This window comes from Stegostoma tigrinum, chromosome 27 (genome assembly GCF_030684315.1).
Source record: "Stegostoma tigrinum isolate sSteTig4 chromosome 27, sSteTig4.hap1, whole genome shotgun sequence".
NCBI lineage: Eukaryota > Metazoa > Chordata > Chondrichthyes > Orectolobiformes > Stegostomatidae > Stegostoma > Stegostoma tigrinum.
In genome coordinates, this window is record NC_081380.1 from 23,328,453 (window position 1) to 23,353,087 (window position 24,635).

Consider the following 24,635-nt stretch of genomic DNA (forward strand, 5'->3'; position numbering starts at 1 on the left):
TTTAGTCAGCTGCGAAAAGCAATTTACCATTCGATGAAAATCCCACAAAGGCAAACTGTCCCATCCGGCTTCACAATCGGTTAGACCAGTGCCACCCATTCCACAAACTGAACTGGTTTGATAATTCAAGACAGCAAAATGTGAGGCTGGATGAACACAGCAGGCCAAGCAGCATCTCAGGAGCACAAAAGCTGACGTTTCGGGCCTAGACCCTTCAGAGAGGGGGATGGGGTGAGGGTTCTGGAATAAATAGGGAGAGAGGGGGAGGCGGACCGAAGATGGAGAGAAAACAAGATAGGTGGAGAGGAGAGTATAGATGGGGAGGTAGGGAGGGGATAGGTCAGTCCAGGGAAGACGGACAGGTCAAGGAGGTGGGATTAGATTAGTAGGTAGGAGATGGAGGTGCAGCTTGGGGTGGGAAGAAGGGATGGGTGAGAGGAAGAACAGGTTAGGGAGGCAGAGACAGGTTGGACTGGTTTTGGGATGCAGTGGGTGGAGGGGAAGAGCTGGGCTGGTTGTGTGGTGCAGTGGGGGGAGGGGACGAACTGGGCTGGTTTTGGGATGCGGTGGGGGAAGGGGAGATTTTGAAGCTGGTGAAGTCCACATTGATACCATTGGGCTGCAGGGTTCCCAAGCGGAATATATGAGTTGCTGTTCCTGCAACCTTCGGGTGGCATCATTGTGGCACTGCAGGAGGCCCATGATGGACTTTGCTTTCCAGCCTTCTTATTTCTGCCTCTACTTTTATTAATAATGTAAATAGCAATGGATGGGCCTTGCAGAATCATGGAATTGCTTCCTGGTCAAGACGCAAGATAGCCATGGCACGTTTGATAGTCCCCATACCTTTCTGATCGAAAAACATGGAGAAAATCTGGGTGAATATTTCTCAACCAATTTCATTCCATCAAGACCATAAGACATAGCAGCAAAAATTAGGCCATTCAGCCTATCGAGTCTGCTCTGCCATTCAATCATGGCTGATAAGTTCCTCAACCCCATTCTCTTGTTTTCTCCCCATAACTCTCGATCCTCTTGATAATCAAGAACCTATCTATCTCAGTCTTAAATGTACTCAATGAGCTGGCCTCCACAGCCTTCTGTGGCAGTGAATTCCATAGGTTCACGAGTCTCTGCCTGAAGAAGTTTCTCCTTATCTTTGTTCTAAAAGTTTTTGCCTTTACTCTAAGGCTGTGCCATTGGGTCTTAGTCTCTCCTACCAAAGGAAGCATCTTCCTAACATCCCCTCTGTCCAGGCCGTTCAGTATTCCGTAAGTTTCAATTAGATTCCCCCTCATTCTTCTAAACTCCAATGAGTATAGTCCCACAGTCTTCAAATGTTCCTCATATGTTAAGCTTTCCATTCCTGGGACCGTTCTTGTGAACTTCCTCTGAGCCTGCTCCAGGGCCAATACAGCCTTCCTGAGATATGGGGCCCAAAACTGCACACAATAATCCACATGTGGCCTGACCAGACTCTTAGAAAGCCTCAGTAGTACATCCCTGATCTTATATTCAAGTCCTCTCAAAATAAATGCCGACATTGCATTTGTCTTCCTGACGACTGACTCAACCTGCAAATTTACACCGAGAGAATCCTGGATAAGAACTCCCAAGTCTCTTTGCACATCAGACTTCCTTAATTTTCTCTCCATTTAGAAAACAGTTCATGCTTTTATTCTTCTTACCAAAGTGCATGACTTCATACTTGCCCACGTTGTCCTCCATCTACCACTTGTACCACTGCTAACCTGTCCAAATCCTTCTGCAGCCTCCCTACCTCCTCAATACTACCTGTCTCTCCATCTATGTTTGCATCGCCTGCAAGCTTAGCCAGAATGTTGACAGTTCCTTCATCTAGATCATCAATGTATAAAATGAAAAGTTGTGGCCCCAACACTGACCCTTGCGGAACAGCACTTGTCACCAGCTACTATCTGTAGAAAGAGCCTTTCAGCCCCACTCTATGTTTTCTGCTAGACAACCAATCTTTTATCCATGCTAGCACCTTGTTTTTAACATCATGGGCCCTTATCTTATTCAGCAGCCTCCTGTGCAGCACCTTGTCAAAGGCCTTCTTGAAATCCAGGTAGATAACATCAATTGGTTCTCCTTGGTCTACCCTGCTCATTACTTACTCAAAGCTTAGGTTCAAGCTTTTTACTACGACCAGTGGTAACTGAACCAGTTGTTTCTTGTAAGTGACCGGAACCAAAGTTGTACCCTTAATCAGTAAAGGTTCTCTGGTATAGATTCTCACCCCTGCCAAAGTCTTGCGCAAAACTTAAGGGTTGAAGTCCATAGCAAATTTCTGTCTTCACTGAAATGGCCACCCCAACATCAGCCTCCATTACAACTGGGTGACCATTTAACCAGACATTTATTTTGACTGATTTGGATTTGGATGTTGCTAAGCAGTATAATTGTTCCAAACCAGATGTAGGTGGACTTTTCAGGGTGTGCACTCTCCTGGATACCAAACTATGAGAAAAAAACAACTGCAGATGCTGGAATCCAAGGTAGACAAACAAGAGGCTGGAAGAATGCAACAAGGCAGGCAGCATTTGGAGGAAAGGAGAAGTCAACGATTCGGGTATTAATAAAGAAAATTTAGCTGAGACTTGGGCTTTTCTGTGAGCTGACCTATAGTACCTCTGTTCAGGATATGTCCTGAGTGAGGCTATGCAATTACCTTCATTCAAGTGACATTCCAAGTTCAGTCAGACTAGCAAGGGTGTCCACCTCCATTAGAATACTCTGCAACTCATATGCTCCATTGCTGTATTTTCCAACGAAAAGGCTACTTGCAATGCCTGTCAGAACTCCACTTGGGCTTCAATGGGTAGGCGCTTTTGCATGGACACATCATTAATCCCATACATCAAACCATCTCTCAGTATCTCATTAATGGTTAAACCAAAGTGACATGCATCTGCCAGTTGTCTAAAACTAGTCAAAAATCCCAATATGGATTCCCCTGGTTCGCAAAATTGCCGAGTAAAACGGATAGCCTCTCAGGATTACAGGACTCTTAGGATCACAATATTTCTTAACTAAATCCAACAACTCCTGGAAGATTTTAGTGTCTGGTGTCTCAGGAAAAGTTGGGCCCCAAAAACTGAAAAAGCTGTGGGTTCACAGGCCGTCAGAATAATTACTTGTTTCTTTTCATCTGTCCAATGTTGTGTATCCGGAAAAAATAAGTCATTATTTTCATAAAGTGGGCACAGACATTATTAGCAGCATCGAACGAGTCAAGATTTCCAAATAATGGTATGATGCTAGAAATTCTAACCCAAATTCAAAGATGACTGTTTTGAGTGAATTACTTCAGGACCATGCTTTTCTTCCGTCACCACTGAAGTAACTTCACAGAGGCCAGTATCTCGCCACAAAGTCACCCTTCATTTACACATGGAGAATCCTTGACACTGATCCAGCTCCCTCAGAGGCAGTTCTCAAAATTTACAGAACTTCTAACACTCCTGGTTATACCAGTCGGCCAGAGCTCCCTGACTGGACCTGATTAACAGCAGTCAAAGAACTCATTCTATAAAGGTCCACCTGGCTAACGTCATTACAATCACCGAAGTCAGGATTGAAAAAACATATGCTAATGACATACTTGTTCACTTCTGTTCTCTAAAAACGGTACATACACAATACAAAAGAGGAAAATGGTAATTAGCAGCATAAATGAGAAAACCAATTATAAAGCTGGGTATCCTCAGTCCAATGGGGTGGTGGCAGGACCTCATATTTCTTTAATTTACAAATTCCAAAATTTTAATTTTAATTTTAATAAACAGAAATGTTAATATTTTAAAATTTAAATAATCACATATAACTTTCTGTTCCAACAGGTGCAATTAAGTTTAAAATGCAAAATGAATTGTTTGAAAACAGAAAAATGCATTTTCCAGTATATCATTATTTCATCGCAGCATAAATAGACTGTATGCACTTTAAATAACCAAAAGAAATTGAAGAAAGAGCATGTCAGGTCTGACTGACATTGATAAAATGTTTTATGACAGGCTCGGAGACATAAGTGGTGTATATAGGATAAGCCGACTTTGTACCAATAACAGGTCCCACTGGACTCAAAACATTAACTGTTTCTGTCTCCACAGAAGCTCCAAATCTGCTGAGTTTCTCAGGCATTTCTATTTCTATTTCACATGTGCAGCACCTGTGGTATTTTGCTTTCATTTTTTATGAATAGGATTGAGATAAAACTTTCAATGTTAGTGTGATAAGTGTTGTGGAAGATGGCTTATTAAATGATGATGAAATAATGTAAAGTAGAACAAATGAGAAAAAGGATACAGGAAGGATTTTGAAAAAAATCAAAGAGAAAAATGATAAAAGTGTAATACTACCAAACAGAAAGAACATTAAAGTTCATAAACTATACACTGAATAAAAATAATGAGCTAGAAGGAACACTGAAGGATTAAGATAGGTAAGACTTGCTTTAAGGAGAATGTCATTTTTTAAAAAAAATTCATGACATTGCTGTTGCTGGCTGGGCCAGCATTTATGGCCATCCGTAGTTAATCATGCCAAGTTGGTGTGGAGCTGCTTTTTTGAACCAGTACGCCTACAATGCTGTTAGGGAGAAGGTTCCACAATTTTATCTCTGTGACACTGAAAGAATGATGTCGCATGGCTCGGGGAGGAGATAATTTGTAGGTGGTGGTGTCCCTGTGTACTTATTTTTCTAGATGGTAGCAGTCATTTGTCTTAAGAGTGCTGTCTAAGAAGCTTTGGTAAGTTGTTGCAGTGTGTCTTGTAGACAGCAAACACTGCTATTCCATCAGTGGTGGAGGGAGTGAATGTGGATATTTGTGGATGGTCTGCTTTATCCTCGATGCTGTCAAGCTTCGAGTGTTGTCGGAGTTGCAACTATCCAGGCAAGTGGGGAGTACTCCACTGTTCACCTGACTTGCATCTTGTAGACGGTGGACTGGCTTTGGGGAGCCAGGAGATAACTCAATCTCAGCAGGATTCCTCATATATGATCGACTGTTGTAACCACGATATTCACGAGTAATCCAGTTCAGTTTCTGTTCAACTGTAAACCCCCAAAGGATATAGACTCTGGGAGATTTAGCTATAGTAATACTTAGGAGGGTGAAAGTGCAAGGGTCAGATTCTCTCTTATTAGAGATAGTCATTATCTGGCACTTGTGTTGTGTGAATGCTACTTGCCACTTATCAGTTCAAGCCTGAATATTGTCCAGGTCTTGCTGCACTTAGAAATGAATTATTTCAGTAATTAAGGAATTAGTTATTCAGTAGGAGGTTTGCTCGCCAGTGTTTGACCTTATGCCATGAGAATTCATCGGATTCAGGGTCAGTGTTGAGTATCACGATGACGAGATACAACTGTGAAACCACCCCTGCTAGGTCAGTCCTGTCCAGAGATGGTAATGATGTCCAGGATAGTGTACGTGAAGTATGATTCTGTGAATATACTGTGTCAGGCTGAGCTAAGCTAATCTGCGAGATAGTTCTCCTAATTGTGGGACCAGCCTCCAGGTGGTAGTAAGGACTTTGCGGGGATGACAGGACTGAGATTGTTATTGTTACTTACAGCATTGCCAGGTGCTCTGTCCAGTTTAATTCTTTTTGGAGGTTTTTAAATCATTGATACATCTGAAAGGCTTGGTAGGCCATTTCACAATGCAAGAAACCCAAAGAAATATGAATGCTGGAAATCAGAAACAAAAATAGAAATTGCTGGAAAAACTCAGCTGATCTGGCATCACATGTGGAGAGAAAGCAGAGTTAACGTTTTGGGTCCAGTGACACTTCGTCAGAATGGCAGAGTCACAGATAGGGCAGATTTCCTTCGCTAAAACCCACCGACTCCCACAGCTACCTAGAATACCCACCGACTCCCACAGCTACCTAGAATACACCTCCTCCCACCCACCCTCCTGCAAAAATTCCATCCCCTATTCCCAATTCCTCCGCCTCCGCCGCATCTGCTCCCACGATAAGACATTCCACTCCCGCACATCCCAGATGTCCAAGTTCTTTAAGGACCGCAACTTTCCCCCCACAGTGATCGAGAACGCCCTCGACCGCGTCTCCCGTATTTCCCACAACATGTCCCTCACACCCTGCCCCCGCCACAACCGCCCAAAGAGGATCCCCCTCGTTCTCACACACCACCCCACCAACCTCCGGATACAACGCATCATCCTCCGACACTTCCGCCATCTACAATCCGACCCCACCACCCAAGACATTTTTCCATCCCCACCCCTGTCTGCTTTCCGGAGAGACCACTCTCTCCGTGACTCCCTTGTTCACTCCACACTGCCCTCCAACCCCACCACACACGGCACCTTCCCCTGCAACCGCAGGAAATGCTACACTTGCCCCCACACCTCCCCCCTCACCCCTATCCCAGGCCCCAAGATGACATTCCACATTAAGCAGAGGTTCACCTGCACATCTGCCAATGTGGTATACTGCATCCACTGTACCCGGTGTGGCTTCCTCTACATTGGGGAAACCAAGCGGAGGCTTGGAGACCGCTTTGCAGAACACCTCCGCTCAGTTCGCAACAAACTACTGCACCTCCCAGTCGCAAACCATTTCCACTCCCCCTCCCATTCTTTAGATGACATGTCCATCATGGGCCTCCTGCAGTGCCACAATGATGCCACCCGAAGGTTGCAGGAACAGCAACTCATATTCCGCCTGGGAACCCTGCAGCCATATGGTATCAATGTGGACTTCACCAGCTTCAAAATCTCCCCTTCCCCAACTGCATCCCTAAACCAGCCCAGTTCGTCCCCTCCCCCCACTGCACCACACAACCAGCCCAGCAATTCCCCTCCACCCAGTGCATCCCAAAACCAGTCCAACCTGTCTCTGCCTCCCTAACCTGTTCTTCCTCTCACCCATCCCTTCCTCCCACCCCAAGCCGCACCCCCATCTACCTACTAACCTCATCCCACCTCCTTGACCTGCCCGTCTTCCCTGGACTGACCTATCCCCTCCCTACCTCCCCACCTATACTCTCTCCACCTATCTTCTTTTCTCTCCATCTTCGGTCCGCCTCCCCCTCTCTCCCTATTTATTCCAGAACCCTCACCCCATCCCCCTCTCTGATGAAGGGTCTAGGCCCGAAACGTCAGCTTTTGTGCTCCTGAGATGCTGCTTGGCCTGCTGTGTTCATCCAGCCTCACATTTTGTTATCAGTAAACTAAATGGGTTTTTACGACAATCAATGATTTCATATTCATCATTAGACTTTTGATTCCAGGCTTTAAAAAAAATCAAACACTGCCACCTGCCTGTTGGGATTCCAACCTGAGATAGAACACAGCACAGTATAGGCCTTTCGGCCCGTGATGTTGTGCCGAAAGTTTACCCTAATCCTAAAATCTATCTAAACTCCACTCAAATCTTATACTGTCATCCATAAGCCTATCGAATAGCTGCTTAAATGCCCCTAATGAGGCTGACTCCACTATTCTCTCTGGCACAGCATTCCACGTCTCGAACACTGATGGTACTACCTCTGATGTCTCCTCTCACTACCTCCACTCACTTTAAAATTATACCCCCTTGTAATAGATACCTTCACTCTAGGAAAAAGTCTCCGGCTGTACACCCTATCTATACCTCTGATCATTTTGTACACCTCTATCAAGTCACCTCTCAGCCTTCGTCTTTCGAAAGAGAAAAGCCCGAACTCCCTCAACCTTTCCTCGTAAGACCTTCCCTCTATTCCAGGCAACATCCTGGTAAATCTCCTCTGCACATTTTCCAACGCTTCCACATCATTCCTATAATGAAGCGACCAGAATTGGACACAACACTCCAGATGTGGCCAAACCAGGCTTTTGTATAGCTGGAGCAAAACTTCACGGCTCTTGAACTCAATCCCTCTATTAATGAAAGCTAACACACCATACGCTGCCTTAACAACTCTATCCACTTGGGTGGCAGCTTTCAGGGAACTGTGGACATGAACCCCAAGATCCCTCTGCTCCTCCACACTGCCAAAAATCTTTCCTTTAAACCTGTGTTCTGCTTTCAAGCTTGTCTTTCCAAAATGAATCCCCTCACACACTTTTCAGGGTTAAACTTCACCTGCCACTTCTCGGCCCAGCTCTGCATCCTATCAATGTCCCTTTGGAACCTAGAACACTCTGCACTGTCCACAACTTGACCCAACTTCGTATCGTCCACAAATTTACTAATCCACCCTTCTACTCCTACATCGAAATCACTTGCAAAAATCAGAAATAGAAGAGGACCTGGAACAGATCCTTGTGGTACACCACTAGTAACTGAGCACCATGTTAAATATTTTCCGTCCACTACTACCCTTTGTCTTCTAAGGGTCAGCCAATTCTGAATTCAATCTGCCGTATTTCCCCTTATCCCATGCCTCCTTACCTTCTGCATGAGCCTACCATGGGGAACCTCATCAAGCACCTTACTTAAATCCACATATATCACATCCATTGCTCCACCTTGATCCACGTATTTGGTCACCTCCTCAAAGGACTCAATAAAGGTTTGTGAGGCATGATCTACCCCTCACAAATCCATGCTGACTATCACAAATCAAACTGTGCCTATCCAAGTGATCATAAATCCTATCTCTCAGAGCCCTTTCCAATAATTTGCCCATCACTGACGTAAGACTAACTGGCCTGTAATTTCTGGGGTTCCCCTTATTTCGTTTTTTGAACAAGGGAATGACGTTTGCCTCTCTCCAACCTTCTGGCACTATGCCCATGGACAGTGAGGACGAAAAGATCATCACCAAAGGCCTTGCGATCTCTTCCCTTGCTTCCCATAGAATCCTTGGATAAATCCCATCAGGCTCGGGAACTTATCTATCTTCAAGTTCCTCAAAATTCCTCGTCCATCTTCCTTACTAACATCGACCTCCTCGAGCCCACCCCCCTGTTTCACACTGTCTTCCTCTACAACTAGGTCCTTCTAAGTTGTGAATATCTTTGAAAAGCATTCATTAAGGACCTCTCCAAGGTCTTTAAGCTCCGTGCACAAATTCCCTTTACCCTTTCTCTGGTAATTCTCTTATTCCTCACGTACGTGTCAAAAGCCTTGTAGTTTTCCTTGATCCTATCTGCCAAGGTTTTCTCATGCGCCCTTATAGCTCTCCTAAGCCCTTTCTTCAGCTCCTTCCTGGATAACCTGTATCCCTCCAGAGCTTCTCTGCTCCTTGTTTCCAAAGGAAGCCCAGAGCATTGGGACTCCAGATCACTCGTCCAGCAACAATGCACCATCACATCCCTTTAATAGCTAAGACATCCTGGTTACAAAATATTCAGGATGAATCAAATACAGAAAACAATGAAGAATGAAAGTAGCAGTCAGAGATTTGTTACTAGCAAAGAATTTAAAAATGCAAGAGATGGTGTTACAATTTTGTTGGGAACAGTTAATTTTTAAAGACAAGCAGCAATTAACCAACAGAACCAAGCCACATGATTTCACATTTAAGCAAAAAAACAGGCTTCATTGTATATCAAAAAGTATTAAGCAAGCTAACTATTGTTAACCTAACACTGTAGCTTATAAAGGCTTATGCCATAAACTCAACTCTTTTTTCTACTTCTCTCCAAGAGGTCCCTTATCCTATGACATTTTTAAGGTATTTTCATTTGTCCTGGGGCCAACTCATTGCTGTCTGGAGTTCACGGATTTCTCTTTAGTGTTCTAGCTATTCACCAACATACAAGATTTTGTGGGCATCCTTCCATTACCTTCTGACTATGTAACCCTCTTTTTTAAAAAAATCTCCCTAAGGACTTTGGATTCCATTGCTCCAGCATGCTTCCTGACACTACCACAGGTGACTTACATCATTGTAAAACACTTACTTTCTAATAACTGCTATAGTCGCAAACTGTAACCACAACGACTACATTAAGAACTTCAACTGCAATAAGGTTAACTTTATTTTATTGTGGATTGCTGATGTTTCTTCCTTCAGATAAACAAATCTGTCAACGGTGTTGAAGGGTCTAGGCCCGAAACGTCAGCTTTTGTGCTCCTGAGATGCTGCTTGGCCTGCTGTGTTCATCCAGCTACACACTGTTATCTTGGATTCTCCAGCATCTGCAGTTCTCATTACCTCTGTGAATGGTGTTTCCCCTTTCCAATTGTAATTTTGAATGTCAGCTCCCTCTCTTTGGCAGTATCTTGAAAAAAAGTATAGCATCTATTCTACTTCAGGTGCATTGGCAAGTGGTGTTTTGTTGAAACTGAATTTTCCTCTGCATAACATGAGATCTCAATTAATTGCAGTTATAGCAAATACGGTAACAAGAATCACCAGGATCAGTAAGGTCATAAGGAACCATATTTAGCTTATTATCAATGCAGTGTTTGGGAAAACAAGTGTTGTTCTGAGAAAAACATGACAACTCATCTTCGAATGAAGATTGGTAAGTAGAGAACATTGATTCTGGCATTATGAGTACCTGTTATGTGTCCAAGAATTCAAATAGATGATTAACATGGTCCATAGGTACTCGGGTCAGACAGCAGTTCTCATTGGGCAGTCCTCGTAAGTGGTAATTCTCAGGAGAACTGTTTTCTTCAGATGGAAGATACAGCAGGAGAGATACAGGGAGGAGTTCCTTAGTACTTTAAGTAGATAGTGGAATGTTGTCTTGACAAGTTTAATGTGATCAGTGCCAAATGCTAACATGTTGAGTTTCAAATCCCATCGCTACCAGGATTGTTTGTGGTGCACCTTGTGAAAGCTGGGCAATTTTTAGGGGCAGCACAGTGGCATAGTGATTAGCACTGCTGCCTCATAGCACCAGGGAACCAGGGTCAATTCCAGCCTCGGGTATCGGTCTGTGTGGAGTTTGCACATTCTCTCCGTGTCTGCATAGGTTTCCTCCAACAGTCCAAAGAATGTGCAGGTTAGGTGGATTGGCCACGCTAAATTTCGCACAGCGTTCACAGATACGTAGCTGAGGTGGGTTATAGGGAGATGGGTTGCACTGACGTTTGGTGTGGAGTTGTTGGGCCGAAGGGCCTGTTTCCACACTGTAGGGATTCTATGATTCTATTCTATGTCCTTTGGTATTATCTAACCATCTTCAACTGTCAAGGGTTACATAATCCCATGAACGAGCAAATCTTATCCAAATTGCTGCTTGTCAACAAATTTAATAAACCATCAGAAATTCCTTACAAAATAATAAAACGTGAGGCACATCCAGCCTCACATTTTATTATCTTGGGTTCTCCAGCATCTGCAGTTCCCATTATCAGAAATTCCTCACAAACAGTCAACTGCCTCTATCAGGTAACCATGGTCATGAACACCCGAAATCTAACAGACATGGGTGTGATTTTATCTCTAGTCTTCGAAGGACCCTATAAGCTACAGAAGATCCAACACTGACACAGTCTCTTAGCTCCATTTCCAACATTAACTAGTCTTGCCTCCTGGCTATGCACTAACTGTGTTTGAATTTATCTCTGGAATTCAAAGAATTGCACTAAGGGCCACCCAATGTGACTCACACAGCCAACTCCCAGATAAAAAGGCATATTAACTACTTCCAAAGTTTTCCTCAATTCTGGGAAATATTAACAAGTTATCTTTTTTACAGGAATGCCTACAGTTTCCAGTTCCTTAGCAAGTAAGAACACCTACAACTTTAGGATTCTCACTTTTATTACCCTAGCATTATCATGTAAACACAAAGATATCTTTTCATTTTTAAATATCCAAATTTTACATTTAAAATTTGATTTCTAATACCAATAATCCAGATCCCTAAAATATATTAACTATAACATTAAACATATGTAATATAGCTCAAAACTGAAATCAAACGAGGGAAATGTTTCTCTTGGGAAATGTGTTTTGGGTCACAGGAGTGTGGAAATGAGCCAAAGGAAGAGTAATAAAAATAATACAACAGGAATAATAGGACCACAATGCTATCTGGTTTTAATTATCCAAAGACAAGCAGGAGGAAAAGTAATCTTATTGCGAAGAACAGGACCTTTTATCATATGTACTTCCCAGATTGATGCACTTTGAATTCAGCTGAGGAAACAGAGCTGGAGGTGATGACAGGAAAAAGTAAACAGCAAAGCTACTTGATTGGAAAGAAAAACAATTACCAAATACATAAAAGATGGACAACTCTACATGTATTGATTGCAACTTGGAGATACATAATAAATCTAGGACCAATGCTATAAAAGAAAACAACATGAAACATAGAACATTTAAAACAACAAATTAGAGTAGAACAGCTGACAAGGGGTATTTAAAAAGATTGGAATTAAAAGGAAACAAAAAATTATAAATAAATAAATGTAAAGAAAATAAATGCAAATATCTAAGTGGCAAAAAGGATAAGATTAAAAATATTAAGGAATTGAGATGATGCTATCTGATAGATCTTTGAACTCTGATAACATTATTGTGGCCAGAACTTTTCTAATGATTTTTAAAATAAAATTCTTACACAAATAAAATTCTTGGACATAATGACAAACCTGGCGGCTAGCATATTCTGAGGTGAGAACAGAGCAGTTCATCTGGCCCAGAAATAGGGCACTATGACCGTACAAGGTCCACCACTTAAATAATTTTTGGGTTCAGTCTGATTAGGAACAATAATCAAATTATGAAGTTGATACATGGACCCAAACTTCGTATGCAACGAGAATGCTGTAGGTGAGCACAGAACCCGAGCTGAAAAACTTGGGAAACGAAAATGCTGAAGTCAACATGTGCTCTTGTCTCATCACCAGCAGTATTCTTTAGTGCCGTCTCTAAAAGGTTACAGGACCTCAAGCTTGCCACCTGCTTGTATTTTAAAGCAGTTGATTTCTCATTCGTTAGCTCCAACCTCCCATATTCCATGCGCCCGTTACCTGACACTTTGCACATGCAGCAGCGTCAGGTGCAATACCTTCATGTATTTCCTGCCTGTTCCGGGAAGTGCTCGTCACCACATTGACGCCGCTTCTTAGCGAACCGTGAGGAGATGGGAACATGTCGGAGAATGATTTTCCTGTCTCGCTCCATTCTGTCCCTCCATGGTCTCAACTCATTTGCGAATCCCAGATTTCTCCCGTGCGACGATTGGCAGCGTTGTCTTTAACTGCCTAGTCCCTAAAGTCTGGAATTCTATTCATAATCCTCGGCTTCATTTAAAATGTTCCTAAAAAGCCGTCTTCGACAAAAGGTGTAAATCATTTATCCTAATTGCACTTATGATCTCGTATCAAATTTTGTTGACAACCGCCAGGCCTTTGAAAATTGAGAAATATTTTCTACCTGTCTGTCATAATCCGGATGTTGACTATGCTATTAATTTTGTTTCAAATAAAATGAACTTTATTTTTGGCTCAGTGCTGCGCCGTCTGCATATTCTGTGTCGTTTTCATCCTCGGTACTGTGGATTTTCCAAATTCCTTATAGTCGTCCTGATCTTTTTTTTGAAAAATGCCTGCTCCTTAAGTATTGAATTTATTAAAGATTAAATTTGATTTAATACTATTCATCTATGGAAGCCCAACTTTTAGTCTAATTTTTCATTCAATTTTCTCACCGGGATTCAATTGATTTTTATTGTCCCTACCTTTTAGGTGTGTTCCATTACGTTCATTGATTCTATTTATTAACTTTTTCGTCTTTGTAATCTAGACAAGACAGGAATGAAGCGGTACAACTTTTGCAGCTGCAAATAAGTCCTTCAACCCACACTGTCCAGGGCAGTTATCAATTATCCAGCAGGAACCCTGATTTACCTGCCGTTATTTGTCAGTGCACTGAGTACACCAGTTGCAGCTGTACAGGACATTAGTTAGACCACATTTGGAATATTGCATTCAGTTGTGGTCTCCGTGCTGTTGTGAAACTTGAATAGGTTTGGAAAAAAATTAAAAATATTTTGCCAGGTTTGGAGGGTTAGAGCTATAGGGAGAGGCTGAATAGGCAATGACTATTTTCCCTGGAATGTCAAAGTGTGAGGGGTGACGTTGTACAGGTTAAAATCATGATGAGGGATATGGAATTGGTGAATAGTCAAGGTTTTTTCCAAGGATAGGTAAGTCCAAAACAAGAGGACATAGGTTTCAGGTGAGAAGGGAAAGATTTAAAAGGGACCTAAGGGGCAACTTTTTCCCCCCACACAGAAGATGGTAGACGCATGGAATGAACTGCCAGAGGAAGAGGAGGAGGCTGGTATAATTACGATATTTAAAAGGCATCTGGATGGATAAATGAATAGGAAGGGTTTAGAGGGATATGGGGCAAATGCTGACAAATGGGACTAGATTAATTTAGGATATCTGGTTAGCATGGACAAGTTAGGTGAAAAATTGGATCCTGAAATCCTCTTCAAACCTCCTGCTCCTTATCTTAAAACTGTTACTGACCACCCTACTAAGGCTCCAGCCCAGACAACATCCTGATGAATCTTCTCTGCACTCTCTGTATTGCAATCACATCCTTTGTATCTTTGTATCATTATAGCATAGTCAGTACTTTCAAAAAATTTGCCATTTCTTTGGTTGCTTACTTGTTCCTCTTCCTGAACATTCTTGACAGAGGTCTGTATGCAAATATCAGGAATCATGCATTTTACAATTCTATATACAAAATGCAATGAGGCTAACTGAAGCATGCAAACCGGTCACCTCTTTCTGATCAATTATTTTCCCAGATTCTGTCACATTTGCTGTTTGGCTAACTTTGCCACTGTGACTTTAAGCATAGACTCAGAAGCAGTAACAAATTTAAACAACCCAAAATATCACTGCAAATCCAGTTGACATGAAGCAACCTAATACTGTACCTGTGGCAGATCTTTCAGAATTGCAGGTAGTTGAAAGTCACCTTTGAGTACCTGGGAAAAGAAATGAGTTTATTTTAGCATATATTACATTTCCTCAAATAAGACCATCCTAGGCAGTACATTCTGAACTTTACTTCATTAACATTGTCACTTCTCTTCATGGGGAGGAGAGTGAAAATAAGAACATTGGGCCTGTGACAGAAACCCAAGGAAGAAATAAGACCAGAAAGATGAGTAAATACAGTGAAACTAAAAGCATGAAGTGCAAAAACAATTTAAAATTCAAAATTAAACATATTAGGAAAAGTCAAGGTAACCAAGTGTGAAGCTGGATGAACACAGCAGGCCAAGCAGTATCTCAGGAGCACAAAAGCTGACGTTTCAGGCCTCGACCCTTCATCAGAGAGCATGAGATGCTGTTTGTGCTCCTGAGATGTGGCTTGGCCTGCTGTGTTCATCCAGCTTCACACTTGGTTATCTTGGATTCTCCAGCATCTGCAGTTCCCATTATCGCTGATATTAGGAAAAGTATAACGTGTAGAGCTGAATGAGCACAGCAGGCCAAGCAGCATCAGAGGAGCAGGAAGGCTGACATTTCAGGCCTTGACCCTGCTTCAGAAAGAAGACCCTTCTTCTGAAGAAGGGTCGAGGCCCGAAACATCAGCGTTCCTGCTCCTCTGATGCTCCTTGGCCTGCTATGTTCATTCAGCTCTACACCTTATTATCTCAGATTCTCCAGCATCTGCAGTTCCTACTATCTCTTTAGGAAAAGTATATCCCTTTTATCTTTAACTCCACAAAAAATTTAAACTTAAATTTTAATACTGTTAATTCAATTTTAGATTTTAAAGCAGTGTAATGTGAGGTGTACAATAATAACAGGGTGTATTATTTAGCTAATACTTAAATAAGATTTAAAGTTGAATGTTTAAAATGCTTTCACTCATGAACTACAACGACTTGCAGAAAAGGAACAACCACAATAAATACCTAGCAACGAAAGGACAGGACTCAAGTCTGTTCCACCATTCTATAATTTCATGGCTGAGGTATATCACAAATGTATTCATCTAACTTTAATCTAATCCCTTGTGGCTCTACACTTTGAAAAATAATGCAAAGTATCATATCTGTGGTCATCAATACGAAATGTTAACAAATGTTATCAAACCTCTAACATTTTCTGTTTTTTTTTAATATTTCAGATTCCCAGTATCCACAATATTGTGCTCTTGCACTAAATATCTCCAGCATAGCTGCAGGACGGCACATTTTTGGGATATAATTTTCCCAAATACATGATTACAATTTTCTTTTTGGAAACAAAAAAAACAATGCTGTTGAGACAATTTTTTTCCTTGTAAGAGGTTCTCCTTCCCTAATCAACAATACATTTTACCATGTAAATTGTATGTTGGCTCATTAGTCCTGTGTAAAAAAAACTTTGCAAGTTCTGAACTTCTTTTCTACAACTACCTTGGTTTGATTTTAAAATTGCACAATGCAAATGGTTTGGCATTATATTTTGTATAGAATTAAATTTGAGCTTTAAGAGGGAATTACTTGAATGAAAGCACACATTTGCCAAGCATTTCAAAAAATTAACTTGCAATATGGTTTGTGCCACAATAATCACCAGCAAACGGGTGATCAGTATATATTAGAACACCACAGATCTATTTATATGCATATCAAACAAATAGTCTCCCTTTGAATTGTTCTCTTGTATAAACTGGTAAATATAAAAGTCTCTGATATCTCTTACTTTGATCACAAAAACGTAGCATTAACACAAAACTAAATAAACTTTTCAGTGAGATAGCTAAAATAATTGATTTTAATCATTTTGTTTCAGAGTAACTTTCAGTTTAGGTTTTGGGCCATCTACGCAGTGACAAAGTTAACCTCTCCTGCTCAATGATCTAGATTACAGTTATTGCAGGAAAATGTTACATCAGGGAATTAATTCTTGCATAATTTGCCATTCCAATAGATTATGAAAACATGAGCTGTATATCATACTGAGTCTAACTATTTCAGTTATCTCAGCTGTATACTACTGATAAGGTATGATTACCTGCATAATGTAGATGCATTCTAATCAACCTGTACAAATGTTACTACAACGTCTGGAGCATGCTGGACTTGAACATGGGTTTCCAGGCTCATTGGAAGGGACACGATCACCGAGCCACAAGAGCCCAACTTATGCTTCGTAATCGCTCACTAATGCAAGCAATAACTGGCACTACCAATTACCAATTGCAAACACAGCTAAAAAGAGCAAAATTGATATCAACAACAAAATACAAGTTACCACAATATAGGATCAACGTTTTCTAAACGAACTAGTGCCGGCTAACTGCTACTCCCTGGACATTTGTTTGCAGGCAAGTTTAAAAGCACTGAGCACTGACAAGTTATTAGAACTATGGAAGATTAATGTCAGCCATATATTCCTCAGCTGAACTTCAAACACACTATTGGATAGCAATCCTAATAGGAAACAAGGAAGTGTTCAGCCTCCTTAGACCAGCAGTCAATGGTCAACACTAACACCTGGAATCCCATTTGGAACTGAAGAATCAAATCTGAGGCTCTCTGTATAACTTAGTGATCCACTATCTTTAATGGTTAAGCCACTAGGCGTTCTCCAATCCAAGTTCCAGTCTAGTTGGAGTGTCTCCAACGAGTAATGCAGCCTTCATCTTATTCAAAAATTAAAGTTAAGACACTGGGCATTTTTTGTAAAGGAATGTGGAAATGCAATTTACTTATATTACTGATCTCCAGCATATTAATGTATTTTGAAAATGCTTCAATAATAATCTAGCCAAATTTGGTAAAGCAAAACCTGAAGGGTAGTCATTCTTCGGGGAAAAAAATCCATATTTTATCACTCAATTGATCCCTCCATTCTAAAAGCAGATGTTCTACTCCTGGTTTGCCAGCCAGTAAAGAAATAAATGATGCAAAAACAGAAATTTAATCACCAACTCATCATGAAAAAAATCAATGTTAGGAGATAGCTAATGCTAACAATGAACCTCTTCCAACTGCTTTGGATGTATCCCCAAAGTCCTTACAAAGCATAAAATTTCACAAATCAACGCACAAAAATGTTAAATCTATTGTCAAAATCGAAGTATATAAGTGCAGTTTTTGTAAAGAAATCAATAAATTATAATTGCGTTAATGGAGGGAAAAACATAAATCAATGCTTTCCAAAAATGTACATTTCAAGGAAGCAGCAGACACATCCAACAGGATGGCACAAATCTCATATATACAGTGGAACAATTGCCATAATTGGTGATTACAAGGCCTAAACACACCAGTATCACTTTTGAGGTGGTAAGCTGTACCTAAATCAATATACATCATAGAATCAGGCTATTCAGCCGGTACCTGCCAGTAGTTGTGCTTTACATGAACCTCCTCCTGCCCTACTTTCTATCACTATACCTTCAAAAGATTGTTGTGAAATATTAAAATAATATACTGGTATGAAAGGTTTGAGATAGACAGACATGTGTGAAAAACTAGAATACTTGTATTTAAAATTCCATCACTGGACGTAGGTGTCACTGCAAGGCCAGCACTTGCTGCTCATCCCTCTACCAAATTACCATAAAACATGGTGGTGAGTTGCCTTCTTGAATTATCGTAGGCAACGTGGCATGTGGAGGGAAGAATTATGGAGTTTGACTCAGCAACAGAGAAAGAACAAATATATTAACAAGTCAGGACAGTACATAGCTTGAAGAATGTAAAAATGGTAGCATTCCTATGCATCTTTAGCCATTGCTGCAACACAACTTCCAGGTGGTGCATACTGCTACCACAGTGTTGGTAGGGAGGGAATTAATGTTTAAGGTGTTGGATGGAGTGTCAATCAAATGGTCTACTTTGTCCTGAATGGTGTTGTGTTTCTCAAGTGTTATTGGTGCCCATCCAAGCAAGTGGAGAGTATTCTATTGCATTCCTGCCTTATGCCTTGTAGGTAAGTGAACAGGCTTTGGAGAGTCAGGAGGGAAGTTCCTCACTGCAGATTTCACAGCCAATGGCCTGCTCTTTTAGCTATGAGCACTTAGATATATTGGTTGGTCCAGCTAAGTTTTTGGTCAATTATAACTCCTGGATGTTGACACAGTGGGATTCAGTGATAGTAATTCCATTGAAAGTCAGACGGTTAGATTCTCTTGTTCTGGACAGTAATTACTTGACATTTTCGTGGTACAAATGATACTTGCCACTTATCAGTTTAAACTTAAACATTGTTCAGATTTTGTTACATGCAGGTAAACTGCTTTGTTCTCTAGTGGAATTGAGAACAGGTCGGAACACTAATTATAAGCGAACAACTCTTTTTCTTGATCCTATTTGGAGGGAAGGCCATTTGAATTCAATTTTCCAGAGAACAGGTCCAGGGCTACAGATTGCTAATCCAGTTACATAACCATTATGCTATCAGTTCCCTAGATAGGAAGCAGATTAGAAATTTTGAGCAAGCATTTGCTCAAATTTTGAGCACTCTTGACTCTGCTCTCACTCTTTCTCCTCCTCTCCCTACTCAGGTGTTGTTTAATCATGAACTGATGTAGGTTAACGAAACAGGTTGAAGGGTGAACAGGACTAGGTACCATTTAAGAAATGAACATAATTTTGGACAGACCATGGGAGGCTGGCTAGGGGCACAGTGAAGTAGGCAAGTCTAGAGGTAATAAAAACTTGGATTGACAACTGCACCACCAGTGAACCAAGGCAAGGTTGGGGTTGGTCACAGACAGTGAGCGAGAGGGGGAAGAGGGAGAGGGAGGGAGCGTGCGTGTGCGACAGAGAGTGAGAGTTTGTGTGTGCATGCGAGTGTGAGAAAGAGAAAAAAAACAAATATTAGAAGAATGAACAGCTCCTCGACACTGCTCTGGAGAGCTGAACATACTATGCACAGAAGTAAATTAAGGAATACTCTAATACGTAAGGAGGTTAATAGCCTTACTTAGGGATGAAGAAGAAATAACTTCAAAGACAGCATGTGTATATACCCACTCAACCCAAGATACTCCTGACCAGTATCTCTAGAGGTAGCAGTAATGGCCTAAAACACAAGAAAAAGCTAGGAGACAGCTAAGATCCAGAGCCAGGATCTGAAATTAAAACAGTATCCAAGAACAAAATTGAAGAAGGAAAGTTCCAAAGACAGGCAAAAATAAAATGCTGGAGAAAGAGCAGGAAATTCAATCTTGGAAGACTTCAAAGCTTAGCCACAGACCAGCCACACACTGTTGAGGAAAAGCTATCAAAACACCTTGACACTAAAGAGGGAAAAAAACTGAATGCTCACTCAGATCAGTCAGCTTTGACAGTATGAATGGTAGCCTTGATAAAGACCTAACCATTATGCCAATGATTTGATAGTCCAGAAGGCCTGAAACAACACTAGTTGAGCAAGCTCTAGAAGTCACAGTTCCACTGCTGTAGAAGAGCTTAAGGCTTAAAGCATAGGAGTCAACATTTTTATATGATAATCGGTCCACTTGCTGGCGATGTTCTTGAAAGGCAAAACATGGAACAAAGCACTCTCCAGCATTCTGCACTGATTAAACTATTTGACACAAAATTCAAGAAAGTCACCGATAGAATATATGAGATTCAAATCAGCAGTCTCAGCATAAGAGTATCAACAGAAGTCTTTTGAACAGCTTTATATCATTCATCAGGATGCTGCAAGTACTGTGCATTGAAGAATCAATTAGAGGCCACATAGTAGCTAATGAAAGGGATGAGAATTTCAGACATTCTTTAGTCCAAGGCAAAGTTAATACTGGTAACAAGCAATGCAGTTCACTACGCAAGCAAATATCAGCACCCAAAGTTGTCCTGTCAAAGATCTACACTGGAAATTCTTTCAACACAGTTCACGGATAGGCCCAACATTGGTATTATCACCCTCCCGAAAGTTTGCCAAACAGCAGCAAGAGAAAGAAAGAATCAACATAATCCACCATATTAGCTTACACAAAGTATAACTGCAAACAGAATCACAAAAACAAATATCCAGCTGGGAGCTGTATACTTTAAAACTGTGACCAGTTGAGAAACTAGAAAACATTGCAAGTTAACAACACTGACATTGCCTGAAAAACACAGAAAAGGTCCCGCAGAAGAAAGATTTCCACAGAAATGGAAATTGTAAAACAAGAAAACAATTCAAGTAGTTGAAGATCCAGAACAAAAGGTTCAAGGTAGGTCAGAATTAAAACAGATTCTGCACAATTAACTTGAAGGTATAAGACTAAGAGAGAGAGAATTTAAACTCAACACAGGAACAACTATCTCCATATCGGTTGAGAGTTTGTTACAGTTGAAGTCAGACCAGGGAACATAAAACTCCAAGGTCCAGGAAGTACAGATCATCAAGCATGCAGACAAATCACCATGAAGCTCTGTCACAAAATATCAGTGAAACACTGGATACATTAAAGGAATCAGAATATCTCATTGTTGATCAGAAATATATACATTCACCTAGCTGTGTCTGGATACAACACTTCAGAATGAAAATGGGACAGAATTTCAGCAAGAATTTCCAAAGCTATTTAAAGGCCCGGACAAATTGAAGCAGAAGTATTACATTACTCTGCAATAAGATGTTATACCCATCTGCTTGCACAGAAAATTCATTACCCTTTAATGGAAAAAGGTAAGATCTCAGGTGAACAGCATGATTGAAAGCAGGGTTATGTCACAAGGGACAGAATCGACATAAAGGTGCTCAGGGCTAATGACTGCTCCCAAGACAAACTGAGACTGTGTGGATCTCATTTGTTTATACAAAGGACCGAGGGGGGAAATGCATTCAGTTTCATTGATAATGAACAATTTGGTGAAATTGGCATCATTTTTCACAAAACAGGATGACAACAACAGGTTCTGACAGAAACCATTAAACTGAGAATCAACGATTTTGACTACATTTATCCAACTCTTTGGGTAGTATTGCTTCAACAGTCCATACCAACGTCTCAAATCTAGAAGAGAAACAGCAAACAATTTGTTTTACGAGATGGTATCCTAGTACGTGGCAAAGAGAAGGAACAGATCAGGTTAGTGATATGCTAACAACACTGCAGAATGCAGATCTTGCTTAAATAAGAAACACTAATTCCTTAGAATGATGATTACATTTCTAGAACTATAATATTTAAAAACAACACATCATAATGAATCCACGCAAGGAATATCCATTTATGATGTACGGTGCTTCTTACAAATGGTAATGCAGATTGGACAGTTTATCTCCACCTTAGCCGTACTGAACTTCGATTGGAATCAGAAACAGACTGCAGCTCTTGAAAAGATTAAAAGTTACCTCTATTAATGCTCTAGCAGATTACAATCCAGCCTTATTCACAATAGTAGTATGACATTCAACACCCACAGGATAAATAGCAATACATATTTGAATGAATACTGGAAGAACTTTAACGGAGACTAAACATGGGTATGCAACCAATGAAAAGGAAGATTTGTACTTACATAGGAATGTGCAAAGGAAGTGAAATTCTAGGTCAAGGTAGGTCACAAGTCTATGGGAACACTTTTGGGATTAAGAGAAGTCTTAAAAATGTCTCTACCATACAAAGATTCAGACTTTGACTACTATAATTGTATCTCATCAGCCTATGTTCTGGGCAAAGTGCAAGTAACAACAGGGACACTCGAGGGCAGCAGTGCATTGAATTCTTGTAGAGTAGAAAGTATTATTCTGCAGCTAAAACCAATAGCGAGGGGATAAATTCAGACAAATTTCTGCAGCTCAGAAATATAACAAGAAGAGAGTGAGAAGGGGAGGCAATGGGCTACTATAATTATCGCAGGACTGTTGAACCAGCTAACTTTGAGAGGACCCGGGTTCAAATCCCATCATAACATATGGTGAAATTTGAATTCAATAAAAATATCTGGAATTAAGAATGTAATAACAACTATGAATCCATTGCCAATTGCTGGAAAAATCTATCTGGTTCACTAATGTCTTTTACAGAAGGAAACTGCCATCCTTACCTGGTCTGGCTCCAGACCTAAAACAATGTGGTAGGCTCAACTACATTCTGGGCAATTAGGGGATGGGCCATAAATACTGCCTAACTAGTGACGCCCTCGTCATGTTAAATGAGTAAAAAAAAAACAGCCTGCATGGTTTAAATATCATCCAAAAGACCAAGAACTTAAAAGATACTACAAACAGAATGAACACTCTACAACAGTCTCAGACTTATTGGTTTACGACCATGAAATGGCTATACTGAAATTCCCCAGAAAGTCCATGGGGACACCTAGATACGATAAAATGGACAACAAAAGCACAACAATCAAGATGGATCGAAGTGGCAAGACTTCATTCAGAATCACAGATCACAGCACAAAAAGTGATCTTTGAAATGCACTGCTTCCTAAAATTAGTATCAAACATTTCATGGATGAGAATTTCAGACAACCACTTTGGAAACAGGCATCAACTGTGGGACAGGTTCTCCACTCCACCCTTAATCAAACTGAGAGGCGGAGACAGCAATCAGGACTGTGAAGGGTCCAGACTGGAAATACTGTTGCAGAGCAACGCTGAATAATACATAATCGCCAGTTGAATGGTCAATGAGGAGGTTATAAAAAAAATGGATGTACCAGTTTTAAAACTCAACTTCAGTCCAAACATACGTTTGCATTCAGGCTTGGGGGAAATGGAGAGAAAAGATGAAGAAAATGGTGATAACAGCGGTATTAGTAATAATGATGTAATGATTACAAACACTAAGTAAACAAAAATAAACTACTTGAATAACATAGACCAAGCACAGAGAAACTTAGAGGTGTTGTGGGAGAATGAGATTCATATAAAATCGGAATGATGTAACTGACTACGTGGCTTTGACAGTGAGAGAGAAAATACCAGTCTACAATGAAGAACTGTATTGGAGAACATACACTGTACAATTGCAAGTGAAGGAATGTTACAATAAATGAGATGGATGAGCCTTAGAGATAAGAGCAAGCAACCTCATGGACATTGTTCATGAAGACCCCTACAAACCAGGGAAAATCCAGACAATATCTCAATTGGGAGGTGTCAGCATTGGTTTGAAACACAAGGTAAAGCAGCACGGGAAGCTAAATTAAATAACAACATTGACACATCAATGTAGTTTGGCCTTCAAAACTCTGTTAATGCCATTAGTATAAAAATTTTACCTATACTGTCAGAAAATATGGCTTTTTAGTCAATTTTTGCAGGGTAACAAGGAGGGTAGTGTTCTGGTATGATGCCGAGGAACAAGATTATGTAGAAAAACAGAAAAAAAGTAGTTATATCAAGAGTTATTATTCTACAGTTACATTGCAAAATCAATGTTCAACTAACTTGAATCAGTTTGCAAACTAATACAAAACAAAATGCATTCTTTGTACCTTTCCAGCAAGAATCACTTAGCAGATCAACACAACCAACAGTCTGTGAAATATCGTGCAATAGTATGCAAATCAAGGTGCACTAATCATAATTGTAAACCACAAAACTACAATGAGCATTTTCTTACTGATCTGAACTGAGGGCCAGAGTTCAACATGTTTTGGACAATTTGAATACTGAATTCTGCAGCCCACCACCACCAACAACCATTCCTCCAGTGCACAAAGCACAAATCACTCCAAATAAAGTACAATAGCCAACAAGCCAAAGTAAAATTAAAGAATGACGAATGAAAAGATGACGAAGTCCAAAGGATAGAA

The 24,635-nt window shown here is 40.6% G+C and overlaps 1 protein-coding gene across 8 annotated transcripts in view; it reads right to left on the reverse strand.

Annotated features, from left to right (window-relative positions):
* Window positions 1-24,635, reverse strand: part of tpst1 (tyrosylprotein sulfotransferase 1) — a 73,873-nt gene that overhangs the window by 13,281 nt on the left and 35,957 nt on the right. For all 8 annotated transcript variants that reach the window (XM_048556978.1, XM_048556982.1, XM_048556979.1 and 5 more), the window contains one exon: window positions 14,847-14,897. In XM_048556978.1, the coding sequence (XP_048412935.1) occupies window positions 14,847-14,897 (51 nt within the window). The remainder of the gene's footprint in view (window positions 1-14,846; window positions 14,898-24,635) is intronic.